At 40.3% G+C, this 25,581-nt stretch overlaps 1 protein-coding gene across 4 annotated transcripts in view; it reads right to left on the bottom strand.

Annotated features, from left to right (window-relative positions):
* MORC3 (MORC family CW-type zinc finger 3) overlaps nt 1-25,581 on the bottom strand; it is a 34,689-nt gene that overhangs the window by 5,545 nt on the left and 3,563 nt on the right. Inside the window, exons 2-16 of one of the 4 annotated variants that reach the window (XM_068425489.1) lie at nt 23,649-23,721; nt 17,999-18,164; nt 16,669-16,881; nt 16,241-16,390; nt 14,073-14,220; nt 12,704-12,835; nt 12,333-12,452; nt 11,813-11,910; nt 7,396-7,500; nt 7,162-7,284; nt 6,973-7,047; nt 6,081-6,123; nt 4,585-4,772; nt 3,166-3,991; nt 239-402 (exon numbers count right to left, since the gene is read on the bottom strand). In XM_068425489.1, the coding sequence (XP_068281590.1) occupies nt 239-402; nt 3,166-3,991; nt 4,585-4,772; nt 6,081-6,123; nt 6,973-7,047; nt 7,162-7,284; nt 7,396-7,500; nt 11,813-11,910; nt 12,333-12,452; nt 12,704-12,835; nt 14,073-14,220; nt 16,241-16,390; nt 16,669-16,881; nt 17,999-18,164; nt 23,649-23,721 (2,624 nt within the window). The remainder of the gene's footprint in view (nt 1-238; nt 403-3,165; nt 3,992-4,584; nt 4,773-6,080; nt 6,124-6,972; nt 7,048-7,161; nt 7,285-7,395; nt 7,501-11,812; nt 11,911-12,332; nt 12,453-12,703; nt 12,836-14,072; nt 14,221-16,240; nt 16,391-16,668; nt 16,882-17,998; nt 18,165-23,648; nt 23,722-25,581) is intronic. The other 3 variants (XM_068425490.1, XM_068425492.1, XM_068425491.1) reach the window with 3 other exon arrangements.

The raw sequence follows: 25,581 nt of genomic DNA, 5'->3' as shown, positions 1-25,581 counted from the left end.
CTATTGTGCAATGGCCAACCCTGCTCACACCAATACCTAAATAATTGAAAAAAATAAATAAATCACTTGATTAAAAAAAGTCACTGAGCTAGGAGTCACAAGAGGCAACAAAAAAATCATTCCAAGCATCACATTTTATTGTATGATTATCAGACATGACCTTCATCAAGATGTTTCAGATACAGTGAGCCAGCCAAATCATGCTTGAAATATAATCTAGAAAGAACAAAATTGATACCTTTCTCCATCAGAAAAATTTACAGTGTCTTCTACATTACTGGTGGTAGAATCATTTGCACATGCTACTGCTTGTGGAATTGAAGCTTTTAACTGTGCAATTTCTGCTTTGAGTTCTTCACATTGAAAGGCAATTTGATTCTTTTCCACTTCTAGTAGTTCAATCTGGCAAGTAAATAAAAATTTTATATATCAAATAAAATTATGGTGGATTAAAATGAAGACATCTTAAATGATTTAAATTTGTACAGTTGACTGCTTTTAATTAACTTTTCAGTGAGATTTTAAGATATGACAACCTAGACAAATTGCTTTAAAATAGCCAGCTGTCAGCTGAACCACAGTATGTGTGCTACCTCTAAGCCTGCTCAGTCTCTCTTGTCATGCAGTTAGAGCCACTCAGAGCCTTGCAGTCTCTCTCAAGTTTGCTTATTTTTATCTACGGAGGCAAAACCTCACAAGCTCCTATGCTAATTTAGTATTTCTTCCCCCTTTTAGGGGGCTTGATTAGTTAGTGGACTGAACTATACAACACATTGTGTACTAGAACTGCTATGAAACACCCATTAAAAAATAAAAATAATTACACACAGAATCACAGAATGTTAGGGATTGGAAGGGACCTCAAAAGATCATCTAGTCCAATCCCCCTGCCGGGGCAGGATTGCCTAGACCATATCACACAGGAACGCGTCCAGGCGGGTTTTGAATGTCTCCAGAGAAGGAGACTCCACAACCTCTCTGGGCAGCCTGTTCCAGTGTTCGGTCACCCTCACCGTAAAGAAGTTTTTCCTCAAATTTAAGTGGAACCTCCTGTGCTCCAGCTTGCACCCATTGCCCCTTGTCCTGTCAAGGGATGTCACTGAGAAGAGCCTGGCTCCATCCTCGTGACACTTGCCCTTTACATATTTATAAACATTAATGAGGTCACCCCTCAGTCTCCTCTTCTCTAAGCTAAAGAGACCCAGCTCCCTCAGCCTCTCCTCAGAAGGGAGATGTTCCACTCCCTTAATCATCTTCGTGGCTCTGCGCTGGACTCTCTCTAGCAGTTCCCTGTCCTTCTTGAACTGAGGGGCCCAGAACTGGACACAATACTCCAGATGCGGCCTCACCAGGGCAGAGTAGAGGGGGAGGAGAACCTCTCTTGACCTGCTGACCACACCCCTTCTAATACACCCCAGGATGCCATTGGCCTTCTTGGCCACAAGGGCACATTGCTGGCTCATGGTCATCCTGTTGTCCACTAGGACCCCCAGGTCCCTTTCCCCTACGCTGCTCTCCAACAGCTCTGCCCCCAACTTGTACTGGTACATGGGGTTGTTCTTGCCCAGATGCAGGACTCTACACTTGCCCTTGTTATATTTCATTAAATTTCTCCCCGCCCAACTCTCCAGCCTGTCCAGGTCTCTCTGAATGGCTGCGCAGCCTTCCGGCACATCAGCCACTCCTCCCAGTTTTGTGTCATCAGCGAACTTGCTGACAGCGCACTCTAATCCCTCATCCAAGTCATTAATGAATATATTGAATAGAACTGGTCCCAGAACCGACCCTTGCGGAACTCCGCTAGACACAGACCTCCAACTGGACTCTGTCCCACTGACCACTACTCTCTGGCTTCTTTCCTTCAGCCAGTTCACAATCCACCTCACTACCCGATCATCCAGACCACACTTCCCCAGTTTAGCTGCGAGGATGCTGTGGGAGACCGTGTCAAACGCTTTACTGAAATTGAGATAGACCACATCCACAGCTTTACCATCATCTATCCACCGGGTAACATCCTCATAAAAGGCTATCAAGTTGGTTGAGCAAGACTTCCCGTTGGTGAAGCCATGCTGAGTGCCCCTAATGATCCCCCTATCCTTGATGTGCCTAGAGACAGCACCAAGAACAAGCTGCTCCATCACCTTTCTGGGGATGGAGGTGAGGCTGACCGGTCTATAGTTACGCGGGTCCTCCTTCTTGCCCTTTTTGAAGACTGGAGTGACATTCGCTTTCCTCCAGTCCTCAGGCACCTCTCCCGTTGCCCACGACTTAGCAAAGATGATGGGGAGTGGCCTAGCAATGACTTCTGCCAGCTCCCTCAGCACCCGCGGGTGCATCCCATCAGGGCCCATGGATTTATGGACGTCCAGGTTGCTTAATTGGTCCCTGACCCAGCCCTCATCAACCAAGACAGATTCCTCCTCTATCCTGACTTATTCTGAGGCCGCAGGGGTCCGGGGCTCCTCAGGACAGCCTCCAACAGTATAGACAGAGGCAAAGAAGGCATTCAGTAACTCCGCCTTCTTTTTATCCTCTGTCTCCAGGACCCCCACCTCATTCATCAGTGGGCCTACATTGCCTCTAGTGTTGGCTTTACCTGCAATGTATTTGAAGAAGCCCTTTCTGTTGTCCTTGACCTCTCTTGCAAGGTTTAATTCCATGGAGGCCTTAGCTTTCCTAGTTGCCTCCCTACATCCTCTGACAACAGACTTATATTCCTCCCAAGTGGCCAGCCCCTCCTTCCACGATCTGTACACCCTCTTCTTCCACTTGAGTTTGCCCAGCAGTTCCCTGTTCAACCATGCAGGTCTCCTGGTACCCTTCCTTGACTTCCTACCTGTTGGGATGCTCTGATCTTGAGCTCGGAAGAAGCAGTCCTTGAATGCTAACCAACTATCTTGGGCCCCCTTACCTTCTAGTACCCTGTCCCATGGGATTTCCCCTAGCAATTGCTTGAAAAGGCCAAAGTTGGCCCTCCTGAAGTTCAGGGTTGTGATTCTGCTAGCTATTCTGTTCCTGCCACATGAGATCCTGAACTCTACCATCTCATGGTCACTACAACCAAGGCTGCCCTCAACCTTCACCTCTTCAACCAGACCCTCCTTGTTAGTGAGGATCAGTAATTGAATTGTTAATTTGAAGGATATCACTGTTTTAACATACCTCACTTTTGTATCTGTCTCTCTCAATGCTGCACTTGTCCAGTTGCCTGAAAACATCGTCCAGTTGCACAGCAATTTCATCTACCTCGCTCTTATTTTCACCATCAGCACACTTGCTGCATTCAGTTTTTAAGTTCTGCAGGGTACTGCATTGTTCCTTTAGCTTTGCTATTTCTTCTAAGGCCTGTTCATAGAGAATGGTCACTTCTGCCAAACTTCTTCCACTAACGTTTTCTTCAAATGAAGAAATCGTCTCAGTTGATTGATGGCACATTTCTTTTTTTACATACTTATTGTTCAGTTCTAAAATCCTCTGTTCCAGTGTTTTTATTTGTTTGGTTAATACTTCACATTTGTTTTGGTACATTTCTTTTTCTTTGTCTAATAATTGCATCTGATTTTTCATTTCCTTTCCAATATCTACAGCTGTCTCAGAAACACCATTAACATTGTGCTGTTTAGTTTCCATCTCTGCCCTGGGGACTTGAATATCAGTGTCATCTTCCACCTCTTCCTTTTTAACAACTAAGTTTGGGAGCTCTGTCTGTGTCGCTGAGGTCAACTGTTCACTTTTTGATTCTGAAGTAGCTGCACTGCAAGGTTCTCTGGCATCACAGTTTTCTTCCTGCTTCTCCTCTTGATCCAAATTAAAATGTTCAGTTTTTACTACAGTAACATCAGAATCTACTGAAGGCTTTGGAGTACTGCTCTCCTCTAAAATAATGACATCTTCATCATCATCATCATGGTTGTTGAATGTTTCGTCATTTAATCGAGGTGTCTTTGAAGACACAGGTGTCAGGCAACTAGGTGTCTTCCGTTTAAGACTGAGAAGCAAAATATTAAACTGATTATTGTATTGCTCAAATACTGCAAAGTCATTTGTTTCAAACTATGTTTAATGTTTCTATAAGCACTACAAAAAACTACCACTCCATAACTAGAAAGCGATGTCTCCCTGCACAGTACTTTAAGATATGTAGCCAGAGTAAATACCTTTCCTGTAAAAACAAGTGGCTGACATCCACACACTAAATTATTACCTTCACACATTGTTTTGAAACAGATTCAGACTCAGTATCTGCAGCAACATCCCCCCATGCCTGTTCCTTAACCAACAGGGGTTACGGAAAACATACTGCGGAGTGTGGTTAGCACAATACAATCTTTTCCTAAACAGACAAACCACTAAGCAATTTTCCTTGCCAGTGCACAGTATTTTTTGCAGCATTCACTTTTGTACTTCACAAGGTTTCTAGGTGCCTTTAATCAACCTGCTGCTTCCTATACTCTCAAAAGTGACATATGAATTTTGGCAGTTATCACCTGAAGATGGGACTACACCCAACACCATCATTTTCATTAACAAGTTATTAATTTTAGAAATAAATAGGCATCTACTTTGTACAGGTTCACTAACCTGTTATCAGAATCAGAATGAGGTGAAGATACTGATCTATTTAAAATAAGCAGAGGTCTTTTGACAGAAGCATGCGATGTTTCTGATAAAAGTGATCTTGGAACAGCTTCCTTTCCACTCACAGCTGAGAATGTTTTGAAGTCTTTACTTGTAGAAGCAGGTGTTTTTAAAAACATTTCATTATTGATCTACAAGATAATATTAGTTAAGAATGAAAAGAAACAGACATTAGCAGATTGTTCAGAATAGGTTTAAGCAGTTCTCCTAACTATCTGCCAACACCTAAAATTCTGACCGACATTTCTTACGTATACTACAAGGATCTCCTTAAACCTGGGCTCAGTATTTTGCAATAAGAAAGGCTAACTAGACTCCACTTTGCAAACCCCAGTTTTCTTAACTTAATGATCGCACAACCCTTCCCCCAAAACTCTACTGATGAGTGTCAAGTATTTCCTTCATGTTTGTTTAAGACATATAACATATTAGAAAGAAGAAAGTTCTATATCATAATTACAGACTTACGGCAGATTTCTCAGAGGACTTTGAATGCTGTACACCAGCTGCACACTCCTCTCCATGCACAAATTTATTGCTGTCAGAAAGCAGCTGTCTGAGCTTACAAGTCTTTCTCTAGATATAGATATTTTAAAGGACCATCTAGAATCTCAGGCAAGAGTTTTTCCCAAGCTGTATCTCTGTCTGAAGTCTGAACATCGTACACAAAGTATGGGACAGCCATCTCTGTTAAAGCTGCTCATAATTAATTCAGTTTGTCTAAAATGAACAATACTTTACTTTCAGAAATTACTTTTGTACTTGGGTAAAAGTAATGGCAGAAAAATTAATACAATGAAGTATATAGGTTAAAACAGCACATGCAAAATCTCTTCTCCAGAAATGGAGTGATAGGTTAGCACTTTACTTTGAAAGCAACTAAGCTAAATCACACTTAGGAAGTTTCATTGAGTTACAATCTACACTTTCTCATCACTCAACCACGTTGATTTGCATCTGCACTTAATCTGAATTTGAGTGCCTCCTTGCAAAAGTACAGCTACTACAAGTCTGTCCATCCCCACCCCCCGTCTCAGTTTTAAGGGCATCTTTACTTTCATATTCTCATCACATCTCTCTACAAGAAATCCACTTTCAATAATTGGATGTCATGCCATAAGAACAGGTGTGAGTGACTGACATCTTTTCTAGTACAATTTTGTGAGAGGGCTTTGTCCGTCTCAAACTCTTTCTTAAGTACCACATAGAAAGCAGTGGTGTATTTTTCCTTCATCGGACAGCAAAGATGGGATTTTTGGTTTACTAATAGTGAGCATAATCTGTATGGCCATCAAAACAAAACAGGACGTTTAACTAGTTGGCCACTAGCTAAAGCAAACTAACTCAAACCTGGCCTATTTGATCAAACTGCATAGTATTGTTGTCAGCAAGAACAACTCTGCTGCCAAAGTCAGTTTCCTATCAACTTCAAGAGTTACCTGGTGGCTGTATTCTAGTCGCTTCTTCAGTTTTTCCCTGTCTCTGCAGTAAAGAAGAAAAAATTAAGAGCTTAGATTCAAAGTGTTAATTCATTATAAAACAAACCAACCTCAAAATCTAAAAGCAAACACAATACTCCTTATCTCAGCTAGATAAAATAAAGTTTAATGAACATGTTCTGGCTTATTAAATGAGTTTTCTGCATGAACTTGGAAGCCAGTATGGCTTAAACTTAATTTAACTTCAAACAAGTTCTCTCTCAGATTAAGGTTTATTTTTAAAAACAGAAAAAACCCCAAACTCCCACTTCTAGAATACTAGCCAGCATTAGTTAAAATTACCCAAGTCAGTTTTTTCCCCATACACCTTAGATAAGAATCCTCCTCCTCTTAAATAAATGTATTGAGGTATTTAGCTGCTTCAACATGGACCTTGAAAATAATAATTACCTAGACGAGGACTCCTAACAGCCCTAGTAGCTTGCTTCTCCTAACATCCCAAACTATCCTCATACCACTCACTACCATGAAACAATGCCCCTCCTTGAGAGCTGTACTTGAACACCAATTGCTGCATTGCTCTCCTTAGTAGTCATTAAATGAGAGGCCCCTTTCGTTATGGCTTTCCTAATTTTGATTTAGGATGGCAAACAGGTATTAAGTCAAAGAGAGAAATTTGAATGCAATGCCAACATGCTAACAACAGAGAAAAGAACAGTGCTATTCATCTGTTCGTTGTTACGATCAAGTCTTGATTTCAGGGCACTATTTTTCTGGCTGGATATATTCCCAGAAGAGCTGCAATTATACCATAGGTGAGAGAAAAGGGCATTTAGTTTTCACATTCCTTTTCTAGTATTGAGACACTTGTAAGAAAATATCTCATACTCACTTTTTCTTGTAAGTTTTCTCATATGTAGGATGTATTAAGTCATCATCTTCTGGTTCTTCTGGCACATTACAATTTCTGAGTTAAGGAGCAAAAAAATGTGACAGAAAGAGCTTAGCATCCATGCTTATAACAAGTGATAAAGTCAGAACTAAAAGCAGTGTTTAGATACTCATAGAAATCTAATGTTACCGGAATTGTGGGTCAGGGTTCAGTGAGCAGTACCACTTGTCTGGCAAATTCTCTATTCCATCTGGCAGCTTCCGCCATTTCAGACATGCATCACATTGTACCCATGTCTGATCAGGCTGTTTTCTGTAACAGAAAAAATTATCAGAACCTTCACATGAAAAGTTCATTTTCATAACTGAGTGTAGACCAGTAATAACAGTATGTAAAATTCTTCTACTTAGAAATGATACTCACTGTATCTCCTCAACTGGCAAAGCTAACGGATATTCTTCGTTCTTCTTCCTTTTCATTTCATTCCAGTAATCATTAAGCTTTTCTCCTAAAGCTGCTATTGTAAGTCTAAAAAGAAAAGTTTTTGAAAAGTTTTTAAAAGACCACCTTAAGTAATCAAATCCTAACATGGAAAGAACCTTTATAAACTACAGGGAAAGAATAAACATATGAACTACTCCAATATTTCTATTTGCACAACAGTAAGCTTTTTGCTTTTAGAAAATCCTAGAAATTGTGTGAAGTCATGTTTGTCAGCAAAGAAATTACTAGAAATATGAGTTGGAGCACAAAGACTGAAATCAAGAGTGCTCAATTCAGAAGCGCTGTGAATGTGCAGTGCAAACCCTGAAGCTACCTACAAGAAACAAGTACAAAACCAGCTCTGTCAATCTAGTACCTAGCTGTGTATTCGGCTGACATTTCTGTACATCCATTAACTGCAGGTTCATGACTACTTTAAGTTGACGTAAAACAATACTACATGGAGATTGCAAATGTGTGATCACTTTAATGTATATAAAGTCTACGTGCTGCTAAAAGGAGCAGGTCTGTCTTCCTCTACGTTAATTTTTAGCTGGTTTAGTTTCCTGATTCGGGCTCATTGTGCAGCTCAATAACTACTGGAGCTGGCACACACAGGAGGGTGTGGTGCAGAAGAACAACAACAAGCCCCACAGGTGAGGTAGAGGTAACACTGCCTCTCCTCAGTAGGTTGAATTTACATCAGAGTAAAGCACCTGGGTAACCAGAGCCTGAAAGTCAGTCCCTCCCTATCTGGCTTACTTCAACACCTACACCACCCTGTCCCTTGAACTAACACAAATGTTTGTGCAGTGAACTAGTCTGACCTAGAGAGTTTTGATCTAGATCACCTCTCAACCCAAGTCATGAATTTAGATGTCAAAAAAGGAAGTACCACTAGGGCAGGAGTGAGCAGCAATGCATGGATGGGATCACATCTCTCTTCTGGAGAGGAAAGAAGGGCATGTCAGCTTACACTGATCTTTAAAGTACACCATCAGTTTTATGTTTCTGTTTCGGGCTGGAAAGTTACCTTTTGAAATCCTGTAGCACTCTTTGCAAAAAAACCTTTATAAAAGATCTTCCAAGTGTAGGATCTCTATGCCCGCATTACAAGTGTTTTTAAAAAGAAAGAAGTAAAAAGCATTCAGTGCTCACCGTGCCAGCCTGTGGGAACATAGTGTAAACCTTGGTCAACGCAAATGACTATCCTATGGCATTCCTAATTCCTACCCCTCTGCCAAGGGACCTGTTAGTGCCACTGCACAGGAAAGGGTTCAGGGAACATCTGTATTGAAAAAACTATCACAAGAGCTATTTTCCAGTTTGACCGATTCCCCGATCTGCTTTACCATGTGTTCTCATTAATGGCTCTGCTAGCACAACAGTGGTAGAAACATGGGAACTGCCTAAAGCTGGCAATATCACTGCAAAGAGTAGCACAAACTGTGGGTATCATTTAAAGATATGGGCAGATTGAACTGTAGTGGTTGCAGCAGCTATCAGGTTTGCTGCTCCTCCTCCAGAGGGCTGCTGCTTCAACAGCAGGAACGACCAGATTTATCTTGCTATAGGTTCCTCACTTGCTGCAATTAACGTCTCTGTTTATTAGAGCACTCTGGTGTGGTTTCTGGGTTATCTCTATATGCAAAGCTGCGTATAAATCAGCAATTCAGGAAAGGCATTGTGGACAGTTCAGGTTGCCAGTAGAAGCTGAACTACAACTGGCTGAAGGGCAAAATATGCAGCTTGAAAAAGGTAATGACTTCTCCTGCCAAAGTTTACCCCACCTATGTTTGCAAGTCAATACCCTAAATTTCTAAGTCCCCGTTGAAAGCAAGTGGTGAATATAGAAGGAACATGCCTGCTCCCTTAAGGGCGTATGGTCAAAGGAGCCATAAACAAGAACATACAGAGACAAACCTGACTGACAAGGGAGATACCGATAAGAACAAACCTGGTCAGTTACATTAACTGGTAAGGATATGTGGAGCCTGAGAATGTTTATTTTTTCAGCTGGGAGGATAAGGAAAGGGAAGGAGACAAACACAGAGAGTCATAAAACCTGATCAATTAGCATTAACAGAGACAATAACCACAAGCAAACCTGGTCAGTCACACTAACTGACAGGCTATCAAGAAACTGCAGGCAAACTGGGATTTTGCCACTGATAAGGATGCAAACCTGAGGGTGCAGGATGTTTGGAGGGGGACAGCAGAACTATGCCAGCTGATGAGGGAATGTGCATGGTGAAGGGGGAGCAGGGAGGAACAAAGAGGAGGGTAGACAGAAAAGGGTATAAAAGGAGCTGGCTGCATGTAAAATGGGGCCAGTCACTACAGTTGTCTGGCTGAGCCCTGTGCCTGATCACTGCAATCTGTCCTATCTTCTTATGTATCTTCTTATTTAATATTTTCTTAACTATCTCTCTGCGTAATCTCATTCTCTATCCCATGTGTACACCAAGGACTAAGTGCCAGCTACTGGTGAGAGCTGTGTGTGAGTGACTGCGTTTAGTGCCAGCTCCTGAATTCACACCAAGGGTGTGGTGTCAGCTACTGGAGCAAGTGCAGTTCTCAGCTGCTACCCAATGAGGCAGGAATGGTGTGTCCCCTAAAAACCAGCTCCTGGGGTGGACCAGCATGAGCAAGGGGCTCAGTGCCGGCAGCTGGAGCAGGACTGTGGGTCATAGCCCGCGTGCCTGGTGCTGGCTGCTGGTGGAAGGGACAAGTGTGCCTGCATCTTCCCTAGTCCTGGTGTGCACATGTATTTGCTAGCAAACTCCAAGCTGGATTTCGCAGTGAGTAGGAAGCCCTGGATCCGGGCAGGGGTAGCAGGCGGGCAACGGGTTTGTGCTGGTATACCCAGCGGGACTTGCAAATATGGAATGTGTGTGGGACAAGTGTGAGCGCACACTTTTGCTAGCGAACATCAAACTGCACTATCTGGCACGTATGGGACCTGTGAAGTACATAAGAGGGCCTGGGATCCAGGCAGGGGTACCAGGAGTACAGAGGGGCTGTGGCGGTACTCAGGGGATCCACAAACGTACATGTGCTTGTGAATCTACAGTGTCATGCGTGTGCCTTCCCTAGTGAGCTTCTATCTCTACCAGCCGAAGAGGAGGAAGGCGACTTGGCTGTTCGTGTTTTATGCGAGTCCTACATGTAAGTGCACCTTGTCTGCAGCAGTCTGTGTAACCAGCCATGTCGGTGTCCTCTGTGTGTGTGTGTGTCTCTGGAACATGTGCTCAACTTTACTACTGGTTGAACCCACAAACAGGAAAGGATCAGTCGTGTCCCTCAGCCTGAGCAGAAACCCTGGGTCCCCAGGCTGGGCAGGAGAGAGTCCTGAGACAGAGCTGCTGGAGGAGGTGGCCACTCCTAATACCCCTTCACACAAAGCAGCACAGAAAGCAGAAAATAGCCTTGTCGTCATGAAAGGAAAGTAAGTAATACAGTGGAACAATTCTCAAGGTTTGTATTCAGGAAATTTTCCCTGGACAGTTTTTACACCTCAGCCTGAAAACTGCTAGGTAACTCATCCCTTCTAACCTTTCCTCCCCAACATGCCTCCTTCCACAATGCCAGCAAAAGTGATTCACAGCAGAGCAGTGTAAACAGACAAGGAAATTCACCTGGCTTAAAACCAATTATCATCTCCAAAAATTTTAAGTCAGACTAGATTCCTAATCTTGTTCACAGTTTAACTGTAGGAAATAAATACCACACTAGATATTGACTGATGGGATGGATGCAGATATGTGAAAAAGCGGCAACCCTGAGTTAGAAATAAAAATCAAAACAACGCAACGTCCCAAATCACCGCTGCCTTCAGAATGTCAGGTATTTTAAATGTTCTATCAGGTAGCAGAGGATTTGAGGGTATTGAAGTCCACTCTTAGGAAACAAATTGAAAAGAAGGGCTCAAAAATGTCCAGCAAAGCTTTTCCAAAAAAAAAAAGACTAAACAAAAATTGTTATGAAAAAAGCTAATAGTGTGGGACTCACGTATCACAATTTTAGTCATTATACATAAAAATATCCACATCTCAGCGAGTTATTCTGTGCTCATTTTACAGTCAGTGGGGGGCAGAATTGCAACCAACCACTTTTAGGGCACTTGCTTTAAAATTAGGTGTATGATACTCTAGACTTCACTGACTGCACAACAAATGTAGTATGACCAGTGTGGATGTAAACATCCCACTCCTACTGTTCAGAACAGTCATGTAGTTTAATGATGGAACATAAGCTTTTATTCTTACTACTTAGAAAGTAAGAAGCCTTTATCGTCAAGTATTTCACAGTGAACAACACTATTCAATAGGAAGTCTACATAAAAATATACATTTACCTGTATTCATTTGTGTAATCAAAGTCTTGTTTGTTATGAGTTGGTTTTAGGAAGTTGCATTCAATAACACCAACTACACCAACACCCATGTTGTTTGCCTGTAAGAAATTTAGATCTATCAGGAAAACCAACATATATCCTATGCTAATACTGCAAGAGCTTGTCAGAGGTAATTATAAGCTATATATAGTAGGTAAAAACAATTCTCTGGCTTATGACTCCTCTTCAAAAAGGAACTCTTGACACAAACCCCTTAAAAAATCCTCTGTTCCACCTCTCTTTTTGTCCTGAAAGATATGCTCAAGCCCATATTTTGTGTATCAAGCTTAGTTTCAAAGACAAACATTAAAACACCTGCATAAAATTTAATACAATTTTTAACTGCTGCACAAACTAAAAAAGGTGGTTTTATAAAGGATACATCAATATCCTAGTTTCCATCCGTATTCTTTTAAAAAATCAGCATTTGAATGAAAATTATTTCTAAAGATGTTAAAATATTTGAGCTTTAATTTCTTACCTTTAACTGACAGCCAACTCTTTCATAAGCTTTGATGAGTCTGTTTTTATGGTACATCATTATTCCATAATGATCTTTGTTTCTGCAGTTAAATCCAAAAGTAATTCTTACTGTTTTAGCCTTTTACCAGATATTAAGGAAAAATCTGGTTAATCTCATGTAACACAAAAATATAGTTACTTTGAGCGTTCATTCTAAACTGGGTCAACTTTTTTTTTTTATGTTGAGATAATTCCTTCAGTATGTCTTTACAAAAAAAAAAAAATCATATGAGCATAACTGCAACACACCCAGCAGAATCCAGACAGCTTGCATAAAAACTCACATCATTAAATTCAGTGTGCAACGATGTAAATATTAGCAAAGGATACATTCAAAAATTTTGGCCTATATATATCGTGTTCAATGAAGGCAAGGCTTTTGGAAACCAGCTGTGTTTTCACTTTTTGTCCTCGCAGAATGATCTGCATGGTTGGCTTCAGATACAAAATACTGCAATAAGCCTACAAAACATACAGTAACTTCTGTTATTAAAAAACCCCCAGAACTTCAAGATATTAACATTTTACAATACATATCATGTTTAGGAAGACAAGCTCAAGTTTTAATTAGATTTTATGAAATATGTTTTTTTTCCCAACTCGAATCCAGAAAAAACAGGAAATGAAAGCGTGCATAACAAGCAGACATATATCACAAAGTAAATGAATAGCACTTGAAGGACAACTTTTATGAATATGACAAGTTAATCAGGTGTCTGAAGATGCAGTTTTACCACTAAAAGAGCTCTCAATAAAACACACAAGCCTCTCTCTTCTTATCCCCTATTAAGAGCTTAAAAATTCTACTACGAACTTTACAATAACAAAAGCAAAACCTTTGTTCCAAATAACTGCATGTTATCATAGCTTGATAACAACTACGCAATCTTCTTGTAAACACATAGATCTATGAATTTTAATTTGCATTTAATTTATCATTATATTTACAGTTTCTAGTAATTGAAGAGCATATAGGACTTCAGTGAGTCTTAGAATAACTGAAGGTTTTAGCTCAACTGAAATAATATTTCTGAATATTATCCACAAGAAGTGCCCAGAACACCTAGTAATTCCAAATGCACTTACTTACAAAAAGAAGCCTTCAAAGCTTATGAATCAATAGTGGAGACAATAGCTGTATCAACAAGCCTACAGAAAAGCCTTGTCCCTGCTGCATGCATGTATTCAAACAATGGAGCTGTTTCCCAACTCCTTCACCTCTTTTTGAAACTTAGAAATGACACTTTGCCAACCAAAACCTATCTGTTTTAAAAGATCCACATGGGCATAGCATCAGTACTAGATGCATATACACCTGCACTACAATACAATGTTTACTCTTCTGACAACCACATACACACTCCCTATTTAATTTCTGAAGCTGCTGCTCGCATTTCCTTCTTCCGCCTTAGTGGATAACAATAGCTAAATTTAACTGCAAAAGTTATCTGCAAGACTACATAATCCCCAGTAATTTTCTTCTAAATAAACAGCAAATGTTTACACAAGTTCACAAATACATTCCGCCTTCAGTTTTCAAAATTAATGTTGATCTATTGCCCTAACATTTAAATTCTGACATTCGCTCCCCCTCCAATCAATACTTCCGTAGTATAGTACTTTATATTAAAACAAAAACATACACTCTCCAGCTTCCAAAAATATACAAGCAAATAAGTTTTAAAAATGTTATACATACTCGCAGTGAGTAGTCACTTTCTGGAACAATCTGGTCGAGCCTCTCTTGTTTTTTATAACCTCTTTTGCCTGTTTCATCTAAGTCTTCTGGAATTCTGATGTCGTATTTATCCTTGTCAAAGTCAAACTCTGTTTTTTCATTTTTATCCCTAAGAAATAAGATTAAAAAAATATACTAATTATAAAAAAAAAAAAACCCAACACAAGATAAGATGTTGTGGTGGACCCAACGGGTATCACAAAGATCCAAGAGAAAGGGAATTCCCCTTTGAGCCATGGTGATTTTCCTCACAGATTTGCTAAAATTCACACAATGTTCACCAGTTCCTTTCTGATATCCAAGGAATACAAGAGAAGTGATAGCAAGTGAGACATTCATTAATTCTAACTTAATTCTAAACTGGTCACACTTCAAAAATAAAAGCAGTTAGTATCAGCTTTAAATTCTGGATGGATCAAGACACACACATTCCTTCTAAATGCAAAATTTCTGAACACTATAAATTGCCTGCCTAAGATTTTTAATGCTGCAAAAATGACACTCACCATAGCTTTCCAGCCCAATAATTATCACAATTTCTTATTGCACCACTCACCAGATGTATACACTATATTTAGTTGCAGATATATACACTGCAGTATACTAGCAGTACCTTTGCACAATGTTGAGATATACCATAGTTGGCACAAATATTCCAGAAATAGTCTTTTAATACTGAAGCAGCTCCCTTTTTTTTTAAAGTAGATTTGATTACAACATATTAGAAACAGCACAACCCCCCCAGAAAAGTGTTCTTTCCCTCAGCTTCCCATGACTACACTCTGAAATTCAGAACATGAAAGTTATCCTGCCCAGTCAGTTGAGTTCACTGTATTTTCTTTTCCTCAAGCAATGAAGTGATGCACATTCCTAAAAATGTTCATACCTAAAAATAAATGAAAGTCTACCTGGGCAATGCAAATTAGTTTCTGAAGTGTAAAGGAGATGAAGTTTTTCTTACAGAGCAGGTGGCAAGGGGGAACAACCAGAATTAGTAGTACATTTGTTACCTCCAGCTTTCTTGTATCACAATCCCCTAAGCTAAAAGTAATTCAGGACTCTAATACTCAGAAGAAATTAATGAAACAAAAAATCCCCAAACTTGTCACCTGCTATAATTGCCCAAGATCTTTTCTGTCCTGTAACATTTAATCGATACTCATCCAGGTGTGGTTTCCTGCCCCTCTCCCCACCCGCCCTTTTTTTTTTTTCCTGATGGGCAACAATAAAGATAAGAAACTGAAAACCAAGCTAGTTTCTTGCCAAAACCACAGGACTGAAGTAGTTCAAAATTGCTTCCTATGGATACCTTGTCATTTCAGGCATTTAAAACTACAGTAAGCTAAACACTTAAGAACATAGTACCAGACAACATCTTCCCAACCAATTAGTGCCATCACAGTTAGAGGCGTGCTAAAGCTTTTCTGCACAGACCATCGGACAGTTTCCCTGCTCATAAGGCAGAAGAAAAGATGTGAAGAAAAGGGGAAGAAGATGGGAAGCGATGACACCCATCTGCCACTGCTACAGCAAAAGCTGTTTAAAAAAAAAAAATGCAACAAGCAAGTCAAAGCTAGAAAAGGCTGGAAATCTATACTGCCGTGAACAATCCCACAGAGGCAAGTAGATAAATAAGAAACACACAAAACTGTATTTATTTACTTGGATTTCCATTTATTTTAGGATAAACAGTTAAGTAGTTTAGAAAGGTCTAGACCCCTCTAGAAGGGTACTGCTGACTCGAAACTTTCAGTAGTACTTGCCTGTACATACAAATATCTGAGGTTTTGCATTCATAATTTCATAGGTCTGAAATAACAGATCTATAATTTATCTATTTCAATTTTCCTTCTAGCAAAATCAGCAGTATCTTATCAATGGAAAATACAAAGTCCTTTACATTCTCTTTCCTTCTGCTTTGTTACTTGAGATACTGGCAACAGTTCTCACACAACATCACAGGCCTTCGATCATGTGTGTTTGAGTCTAGTTTCCCAGTTACAGCTAACTCCCTACAGTCTTTTGTAATTATTCTACAAAAAAAAAAAAAAAAAAAAGCCTTGTATGTTTGCATACACTGAAAAATAACAAAGGAAATGAGAGATATAAGAGACTGGACTTCATCTTACCTTCTAAGATTCCAAATGATAATTCTTGTTCCTTTTTTCCCTATTATAGCATCTAGCTCTGCCAGTAATTTCTCCTCAGTAGAAAATAAAGAATGTGTTAAGATGGCCTTCAGGCTGTTTTTGGATTCCGTTGGATCACTTATCTGTCGTAAGCATTATGCTAAGGAGAGTAACTTTGAATGAAGTAAGCTTTCAGAAGATGAGGAAACTTCTGCAACAGTATCCTGTACTCAGTTCACAGGTTCTCATTCCACATCTCAGAGCTCCTACAAATTTAAATGCTTTAACAAATCATAGCCTTCCTTGCATCTTGCAATTTATTTAGGCTATCCATAAGACTAGACAAGGAGATTTCTTTTACTGATACTATCATCCAAATTTCGCAGGTACCCACAACTTTCCATTCAGAAACTGTTGAAAGGATATGTTCGTTGTTGAATGTCACTATAGGAACCATGACATGTTCTGCTTTTGTGACTTCAAGGTAAGTCTGAGATAACAGGCCTACACTCATGGTTTCTCCATTCTTCGTGAAGACTACTGCATCTTTTCCCAGGCGCATGGACCCCGATTTAAATCCATTTCCATACAGTCCCACTGGAACACGGCCATTCATCTCAGATTTCTCACTGAAGCCGAAGCTGAAACATATGAAAACATTAGAAGAATGTAAAAAGCCCTATAAAGCTTGAAAACCTAAAAGACACATGCAAGACTTACCAAATTAGACTTAAAAACAATGAGTTAATATCTAGCTTTAGAGATCAGGGACTACTGTACAATTAAATGATGTACAGTTAAGCAAATCCTGAAAGTTACCCATATAACATTGCTAAAACCACACTGCAAGAATTCAGGGAAATTTACTTTCATCTTTAAGTATGGAAAAGAAATATCATCTGTCTGGAATTATGCAACAAGCATTCTTACGGGATTCTAATTGTTATCCTGTGGCTCCACAATAAATACTAAGAAAAGCCCCTAAAGCTTTTTTTTCCCCCTCCACTAATTTTCCATTAGTAACTACACATTACATTTAAAGTAAAACAGGTAACTGTATATGGAACACTGAATTTGGCAAGCAAGCTATTAATTACGGTATCTAACAGAAAAAGAAAAATAACAGTTTGAATTCAAGCTTGCTCAAGTTTAAACCCAGAGATTTATCTGCAGGCAGAGCAATGTTTCATACTAAAAGAGCAACTGAATAGCACCCTCTTTGCTAACTGTAGAAACAAAAGTTGCAGAAAGATCAGTTCAAACCCTATACAATATTTAAAGATAAACAGACAAACCACATCAATATAATTATAATTCCCTTAAGTTTTCCACAATACCTTCTATTTTCAGTACTCCAAAGGGTTTGAACTGAATCTCCCTTTTTCTCTTGCTCACTAACTGAAATTGAAGCAATCTTGAACAAAAAAAAAAAAAAAAAAAAAAAAAAAAAAATTCTCCCTAGCTCCCCCAAAAGGCACTACAGAGAGTTCACACAGCACAGCCACTGCATGGAAAGTTAAATGGGAAGATTGACAGAAAGGATAAAAGGAAATTATGAGATAAAAATACACTGACAAAGTGGTGTGGAAGTTCTACTAGCACCTGTCTAGTCTCACTTGGATAATCACTCACCTTCAGAAATGTTAAGTTTATGAACAAAATTAGTCGATTACATATGAGAAAAAGGAATAAGCTGAGCAATAAGAGAACTAGAAACTGGAATTTTTACAAGAAAAAAATGCAAAAAAAGATATCCACCTTAGCATTTTGTGCAGCTTCTCTGAGTTCATACCATTTCCATTATCAGTGAATGTCAAGCATATAGTGTTGTTTATCACCGTTTTGTCTATCCATATCTGTTTAGCACTCACATCTGGATCATAAGCATTATCTGAAGAGAAAGAAGGCAAACAAGGGTGGGACACTAAAAAGAAAAATTAAACAGTTTAAAGTGTGAACATATTTTAAAGTGTTTAATTCCAGTGAAGACGTCAGATAACTCTTCCAAAGTTACTTAAATCCATATGTAGCATGCAACAGAGCCTTATCTAGCAGGAATACATATATAATGAATCTGCCAAATGTGTCTTGCAATACTGCCAAACAGCTATATGGAATAGCTGTCCCTAACTTTATTATGGTGCCACACTTGCACCTATGTTTATTTGGTGAATATGGCAGCTTGACACAGATCCTTAATCATGGGCCTATGACACTGAAGAGTCACATGCTAAAACTAATGGAACTCTAAAATTGCAGCTATTTTTCAGCTCCGCAGTTAGGTATGTAATATAGTCGCAGAAATTTTGTGCTGGCACCGATATAAATTTCTAAGCTAAGTCACTGAGTATTAGTCAACTTTTGCAGAGAAACAAGAAGCTATAGTTTTTAATAAAGTAAATGTTACACTAAAACCTAAGTCTCCTAAAACACTATCTTCTTTATAGATGACAACATTAAATCAAAACATTATCAAATCAAAATAGCTGCATCAAAACATGGCCAACTGCCTGAAAGCAACACTCAATTTCCCAGCTACTACAGATGACAGTAATATATAGGAGAAAATTTAGGTGGAGATGAATGGCTCAAACACGAGAATAGAAAATGAAACCAAGATAAGTTTCTACTTTCATTTCCTGTCTCCCAAGCAGCTGTTGCAATATGTACTTTCTCCCAGCCTTGCAAACATCTCTCCTGACTGGCTCTCAGGAGGCTTCGTTATTGTCCACAATACAGACAATGGCACATCACTAATATACACGGCTGCAACATCATCTGACCTGCTGCGGGCCTTCGGGCTTTTTAGTTGGGAAATCAGATTTGAAATACTATCACAACTTCAGATAATCAAATTTGAAACACTAAGAAAAAAAAAGCAAGCAAAAAAACGGAAGCCCAGCTCCTCGCATCCCAGATAGTTCTGTGAAATCTAGAATTTTGACTCCACAAATGCAGGAGATTTAGGTGAAAAAATTATTGCTGCTCTGCTACCACATCACTTCCATATTAACAGAGCCGAGAGTTACAAATATGTATTTTGCTAGGGCAGATTGTTCAAATCGAAGAAGGTATGGCTTTCACAGAAGGGAAGTACAAAATGCTTTAAACTAAACTTTGTATTTACATGATTTGAAAGACCTTGCAGCATTACTACTGCAAGTGAAACAGAAACCATGGCTCCACAAACATTTATTGGCAGCAAAGCTAGTTGAAATCTCATCTGCCCTAACACCACTTTCTCACATCTCTTTTTTCCCCCTCCCCCAGCACTGTGCTACTCATGGAATTTGTGAAGGGGGAAAGTACAGGGAGGAGGAGGGGTGGGATGTGAAACAGAAGACAGTGCCCCTGCCTCACTGCCTGTTTTGCAGGTTCAGCTGAGGGCCATAAATAAAGAACTCAAGCCAACATTGCGGCCTATAAAAAGGAATCACAGTTTGGTAGCTTGCGTTCTATAAGCATAAATTACAGAATCACAGAATGTTAGGGATTGGAAGGGACCTCGAAAGATCATCTAGTCCAATCCCCCTGCCGGGGCAGGATTACCTAGACCATATCACACAGGAACGCGTCCAGGCGGGTTTTGAATGTCTCCAGAGAAGGAGACTCCACAACCTCTCTGGGCAGCCTGTTCCAGTGTTCGGTCACCCTCACCGTAAAGAAGTTTTTCCTCATATTTATGTGGAACCTCCTGTGCTCCAGCTTGCACCCATTGCCCCTTGTCCTGTCAAGGGATGTCACTGAGAAGAGCCTGGCTCCATCCTCGTGACACTTGCCCTTTACATATTTATAAACATTAATGAGGTCACCCCTCAGTCTCCTCTTCTCTAAGCTAAAGAGACCCAGCTCCCTCAGCCTCTCCTCAGAAGGGAGATGTTCCACTCCCTTAATCATCTTTGTGGCTCTGCGCTGGACTCCCTCTAGCCGTTCCCTGTCCTTCTTGAACTGAGGGGCCCAGAACCGGACACAATACTCCAGATGCAGCCTCACCAGGGCAGAGTAGAAGGGGAGGAGAACCTCTCTTGACCTACTAACAACACCCCTTCTAATACACCCCAGGATGCCATTGGCCTTCTTGGCCACAAGGGCACATTGCTGGCTCATGGTCATCCTGTTGTCCACTAGGACCCCCAGGTCCCTTTCCCCTACGCTGCTCTCCAACAGCTCTGTCCCCAACTTGTACTGGTACATGGGGTTGTTCTTGCCCAGATGCAGGACTCTACACTTGCCCTTGTTATATTTCATTAAATTTCTCCCCGCCCAACTCTCCAGCCTGTCCAGGTCTCTCTGAATGGCTGCGCAGCCTTCTGGCGCATCAGCCACTCCTCCCAGTTTTGTGTCATCAGCGAACTTGCTGACAGTGCACTCTATTCCCTCATCCAAGTCATTAATGAATATATTGAATAGAACTGGTCCCAGTACCGACCCTTGAGGGACTCCGCTAGACACAGGCCTCCAACTGGACTCTGTCCCATTGACCACCACTCTCTGGCTTCTTTCCTTCAGCCAGTTCACAATCCACCTCATCCAGACCATACTTCCTCAGTTTAGCTGCGAGGATGCTGTACCAATAGCACCCACAGTGAAAAATTTCATAAAATATATTTCAGCATCAACGAACGAGGACATTTCAAATATAATTGAAAGTTTGAAAGCATTCTTCTAAGACCATACTTTGTGCAAGTCTTCTGATTTGCTAGCTCACCAACTCTCTGAAGATGTCCCATTTACCCTCTTCCAAGTATCACCATTAGTTCACCTAAATTTAGTCTGACTGAGGACTAACGAGAGAAGGCAGCAACATAACCAGCAAAAAGTTGACAGGAGGGACTAGAGCTTAAAAGGCAAATTTTAGCATACAGACCATTAACGTTTTAGCTAAGTTTGCATAAACTAAAATTCAGGCCTCTGTAACGTAACCCTATTTATATCATTTGACATTTTGCACATGGTATAGCTTTACATAGTACGCAAAAGACAGATTACAAAACTTATTTAAATCAACATGACTAACTAGAAGCCTTTACAACCAATATGTTGCTACTATGCTTTGGAAGCTTTGTTAAAGCAACACACATGACAAACTAGAGGCAAAGGAAGAAGACAAGTTTGCACGCCTTGCACAGCACATCTACCATCATTCCAGCCAGGTATGGCACAGGGTGATAAAACAGCTGAAATGACTTAACATATTGCGACTGCCAAAACAGCCAGCCCTTCCCGCAGCCATGTGGGTCTGGTTTCCTCCTTTGTGACAGCTCTGGCCTTATCTAGCTGAAAAAAATCCTACTTTCTTTAGTTCAGTTAATTTTCTAGATTAGTAACAGCAAAACTCATGCACAGGAAGCGAAGGAATGTGTGACCAGAAGAGTTGCTCCCTTTGGCAGCAGTAAAATCCTAGATAAGCTTGGCAAGTCTTTCCAAGCCACACCTTTATTTTGAGGAAGCAGTTAAAGAAAGTCTGCTAATCGTTCCCTAACTTGGGGAAACAAGTAACTCTGAAGATGTCCAGTTAATAGCTATTCAAAATCAAAGGCAAGTCAATCAACAGGAGCTAATAAATTAAACAGATACACAACCCCTAGCTAACAGCAGATACAGAGACAATAACAAAGAGCAGAACTCTTAGGACACTTATGGATGGACCGATAAAAGGAACCACTCAAGTACAACCCTGAAGATGTTCAGTCAGAAACTTGGCAACCCAAAAGAAGAAAATTAGGATGTTTAAGGGGTACTGGGTGTGACGGACAGAGTTTGTATGCCTTAAACAACTTGTTTGACAACTCTGGCTGGAGGAGGGTATGTGTACTACAGAGGCCTGCAAGTCTGGCAAGAGATAAGGGTCTTGGGAACAGAACAATACCCCTGCTGTGCCTTAATTGTTGTGATTTACAACTCTGGCTGGAAGAAGAGATAAGTCCTGCGGAGGCGGGATGGTATCTTTTCCTTGGGACCAGCCTACATGTGCAACAACTTTGCAAGGCCTCAACCACGCTTGTGCAGAAGCGGGGTCATACAGCGGACACCACAACTAGGGGATCACGACCACCAGACACCCCTTGGGGGACCACCGACTCATTTCGAGAACAATCTAAGACTACAAAGCGCAGGCGTCCCAATTAGCATGGGAAGCGAGCAGAGGGGGGAGACAAGAGGGATGTTACCACCCTCTCCTAGCTCGCATGCAAATGACCTAAAGTATTTAGACCTCGCTTGGGATGCTGGTGCACGCTCCCGCCCGCCACCTGAGGACCGATCCTGCAAGCGATTTACCGGAGGAGCAACTCTGCAAGCAACTTATCAACTCTACAGACAACTTACATCGCTGGATCCAAGGGTGGTGATCTCTCTTTTCCTCTCTCTCATAGTCTCTATCCTCTTTCTCTTTTCCTTTCCTCTCTTTTCTCAATGCCTTTAGAAACCCAAGACACTTACAACCATGCAACTTTCCCTGTATTAATAAATTGTTCTTAATTTCATACCAGTTATTTGGTGTCGTTTCACCTTAATTTACTCCAAGGGATTTATGAACTAGTTGCGACCAGGTCGTAACATTGGGACAATGTGCAAAAATTACTATTGAATGTTTTGAGGAAGCATTGAAGAAAAGGGAAAGGTCAAAGTGGATGGGAGAGGAATGGTATGGGGAGGGGGGATGGGGCAGGGCAGGGAATAATCAAGGCTGGTTGCGTGCAAGCTAGCTTCTGGTCAGTATGCTTATATGGTTGGACCCTGTGCCACTCTGAGACTGGTAAAAAGCTCAGGGCACAGGTACTGGAAAGACTCCCAGGTCTCGGTGAAACACCCAGAAACGTGGGTAAGCATGAGTCATAAGTGAGAGAGACCACGGATATGCACCACTGCTGAACTTTAAACCTGGTTAGCCAGGACGCAGGAACAGGATAAGGCCATTTGTGCTGTTCACGTTTCGAGCATTGCTTGTGTTTATGTGGGTTCTTGCAAAGTTACTGTCCCCCTGTCTGTGCTGATCTGTCTGTGGCCAGCTGTGTCTGTACAGGATGCAAGTGTGTACACACATCTTTGGAATGTGCACTCAGCTTTACTACTCTCCAGGCCTGGGAACAGCAAAAAGCAGCAGGCTTGCATTTGGTGGACTGGAGAAGGAATTCACTTGGTCCCAAAGACTTCTACATTTGGCAATCCTTAATAAACTCAATAAAAAGAAAACAGCAAATCCTGCAAGGCCCCTGCAACTGATCTCAGGTAGTACATATGCTGTTAAGAAAGAAAAAAGTCAATCTGACTGTACCACAAAAAGACGATGTAAGATTCTGAATGGTAACAACAGGATCAACTCTTTTCCCTACCTGAAGGAAAAAAGTTTTACAACAAGAAAAAACTATTACGATCAAGTATTCAGGCAAACTATTGATCCACATACCTATAAGTTCTGCAATTGCACTGAAAGGCCAGGTGTGACTGGTAGAGTTGGTATGCAAGAACTTTGGACAAAGCTGAAATAAACCACAAACAATGGCATTAGTTTGCACTCTCCAACGATACCAAGCCAGAAAACAGTACGTTAAATAAAGTAACGTTAAATGGAACTGTTTTGCACAACGCTACCAAAAGGCTGTAATTTAATTTACTTTTAGATATTGGCATACTAATGCCTTTTAAAGAGAACATTAATACAGATATTAAAGACAAAAAGCAATACAGAATTCAGTACAGTATCATACTATATCCTATGGATGGGTTATATCACCATCCTATCAAACTCTCTGTATCTTTATAAAAATATAAGGAAATATTGCTATATACTGATGCTAGAGGTTACAGAAAACATCAAAGCCTTAGTCCAAATCTAGTAACAGAAGCACATGCTCTCAAACTTTAAAAACGTACATCTCAAAACATAAGTATTAAACTTAATCTGAAAAGGTGAGCGGCACCTAATGTACTCAGTGGCTTAGCAGCACCTAATGTACTCAGTGGCTTACTGTCTGATTTCATTGCTCCTTTTGCCCATATTGGTCAAAATCACCTGTCAGATTCTCTCAACTAGTGGTTTGTGCTTTTAGCAATTTGATCTTTTACATTTTATCCTCACTCATGATAAGACGTAACCAAAGGAATGCAGCCACTACTAACATGAGATGTATCTAGTATACTAGATGAGAATAGGCAAATAAAGTACCTACTTATGGGACATATCTTATATAGATGTCAGTGACAAAAGTATTCTCAAGTAATTTATGAAAGCCTGGGTTCATATATACTCACCTAAATCAAAAGACCAGAAAAATCAGAACTAAATAACTATATAACTTAAGGATTTGCCAATGCAATGTTTAGAGAAATTGAACTGCTGCTGATACAGCTACATTTGTGTTACCACTGAGAATATCTGTAATTATACTTCTTTTAAAAGGCCTTTAAGAGAAACACACTACACATACATGCTTAAGCCTCACTGGCATAGCTATGTTGATGGCATAAAAAGCAGTATCTACGAATACATAACACTGGAAACAGTCCTTGTACAGTGTAGTTACATCAAAAAAACATAATACAATCCACATTACAATACATATAAAATCAGAAGAATATTTAAAAATAGTGTGTACATATCCCTTCTTCATAAATTTTACAGAACTACTACACTGACAAGCACTTTTATATAGTCAGTAAAGTCTAAATAAAAGCAAGCAACCACTTCAAGTCTCCAAGCTCATTTATCAGCAAAAAGGAATAATGCTACAAGCGAGTTCTAGAGCCTTCAGCCAGGTACTGGAGCAGGAGTAAGGTGGCAGCAGCCCTAATTCAGATCAACATAAATTGCCCGGAAACCTCACCTGGATTCTAAGGTCATAAGAGCACAGGACACACTTTCAGGCTGCAACTTAATCCCTGCGTTTCTCCATCAAGCTAGAGTACAAGTATGAATAGACATGACGGTCTTCGTTGCCATCTGTGCTTTGCAATTCCAGTGTTATAAAATCTGGTAAATTGAGTCAGGCTAAGGCACTGTGCCCCTTTCAAATTCCTAACAGATGCTATCAAATAATTTAGAATCCAAGAAGAAAATGACATCAAGCCTATTAATGGAAACCTCACATGTACCGTGGCACATGGTTAAAAGGATCTTTCCATTTCTTCCTCTGCCACACAATAACTCAGTGGATCTTAACATCTCTGGATCATTCTCTTCCCTTCAACCTTTCACAGTGCTGGCAGCATTTGTTCCTTTGCTTTCTAAGCTTCATGATCAAAATACACCAGAAACAACTGGGTGGGTTCTTTTGCACCTGAAATCCCTCCTTGGCAAAACATAAAAACACTTTAAAAAAAACCTCAACCCCATCACACAG

This window comes from Nyctibius grandis, chromosome 2 (assembly GCF_013368605.1).
Source record: "Nyctibius grandis isolate bNycGra1 chromosome 2, bNycGra1.pri, whole genome shotgun sequence".
Lineage (NCBI taxonomy): Eukaryota > Metazoa > Chordata > Aves > Nyctibiiformes > Nyctibiidae > Nyctibius > Nyctibius grandis.
The sequence above is the reverse complement of the archived record's forward strand: the minus strand, read 5'-3'. Positions and strand labels throughout refer to the sequence as shown.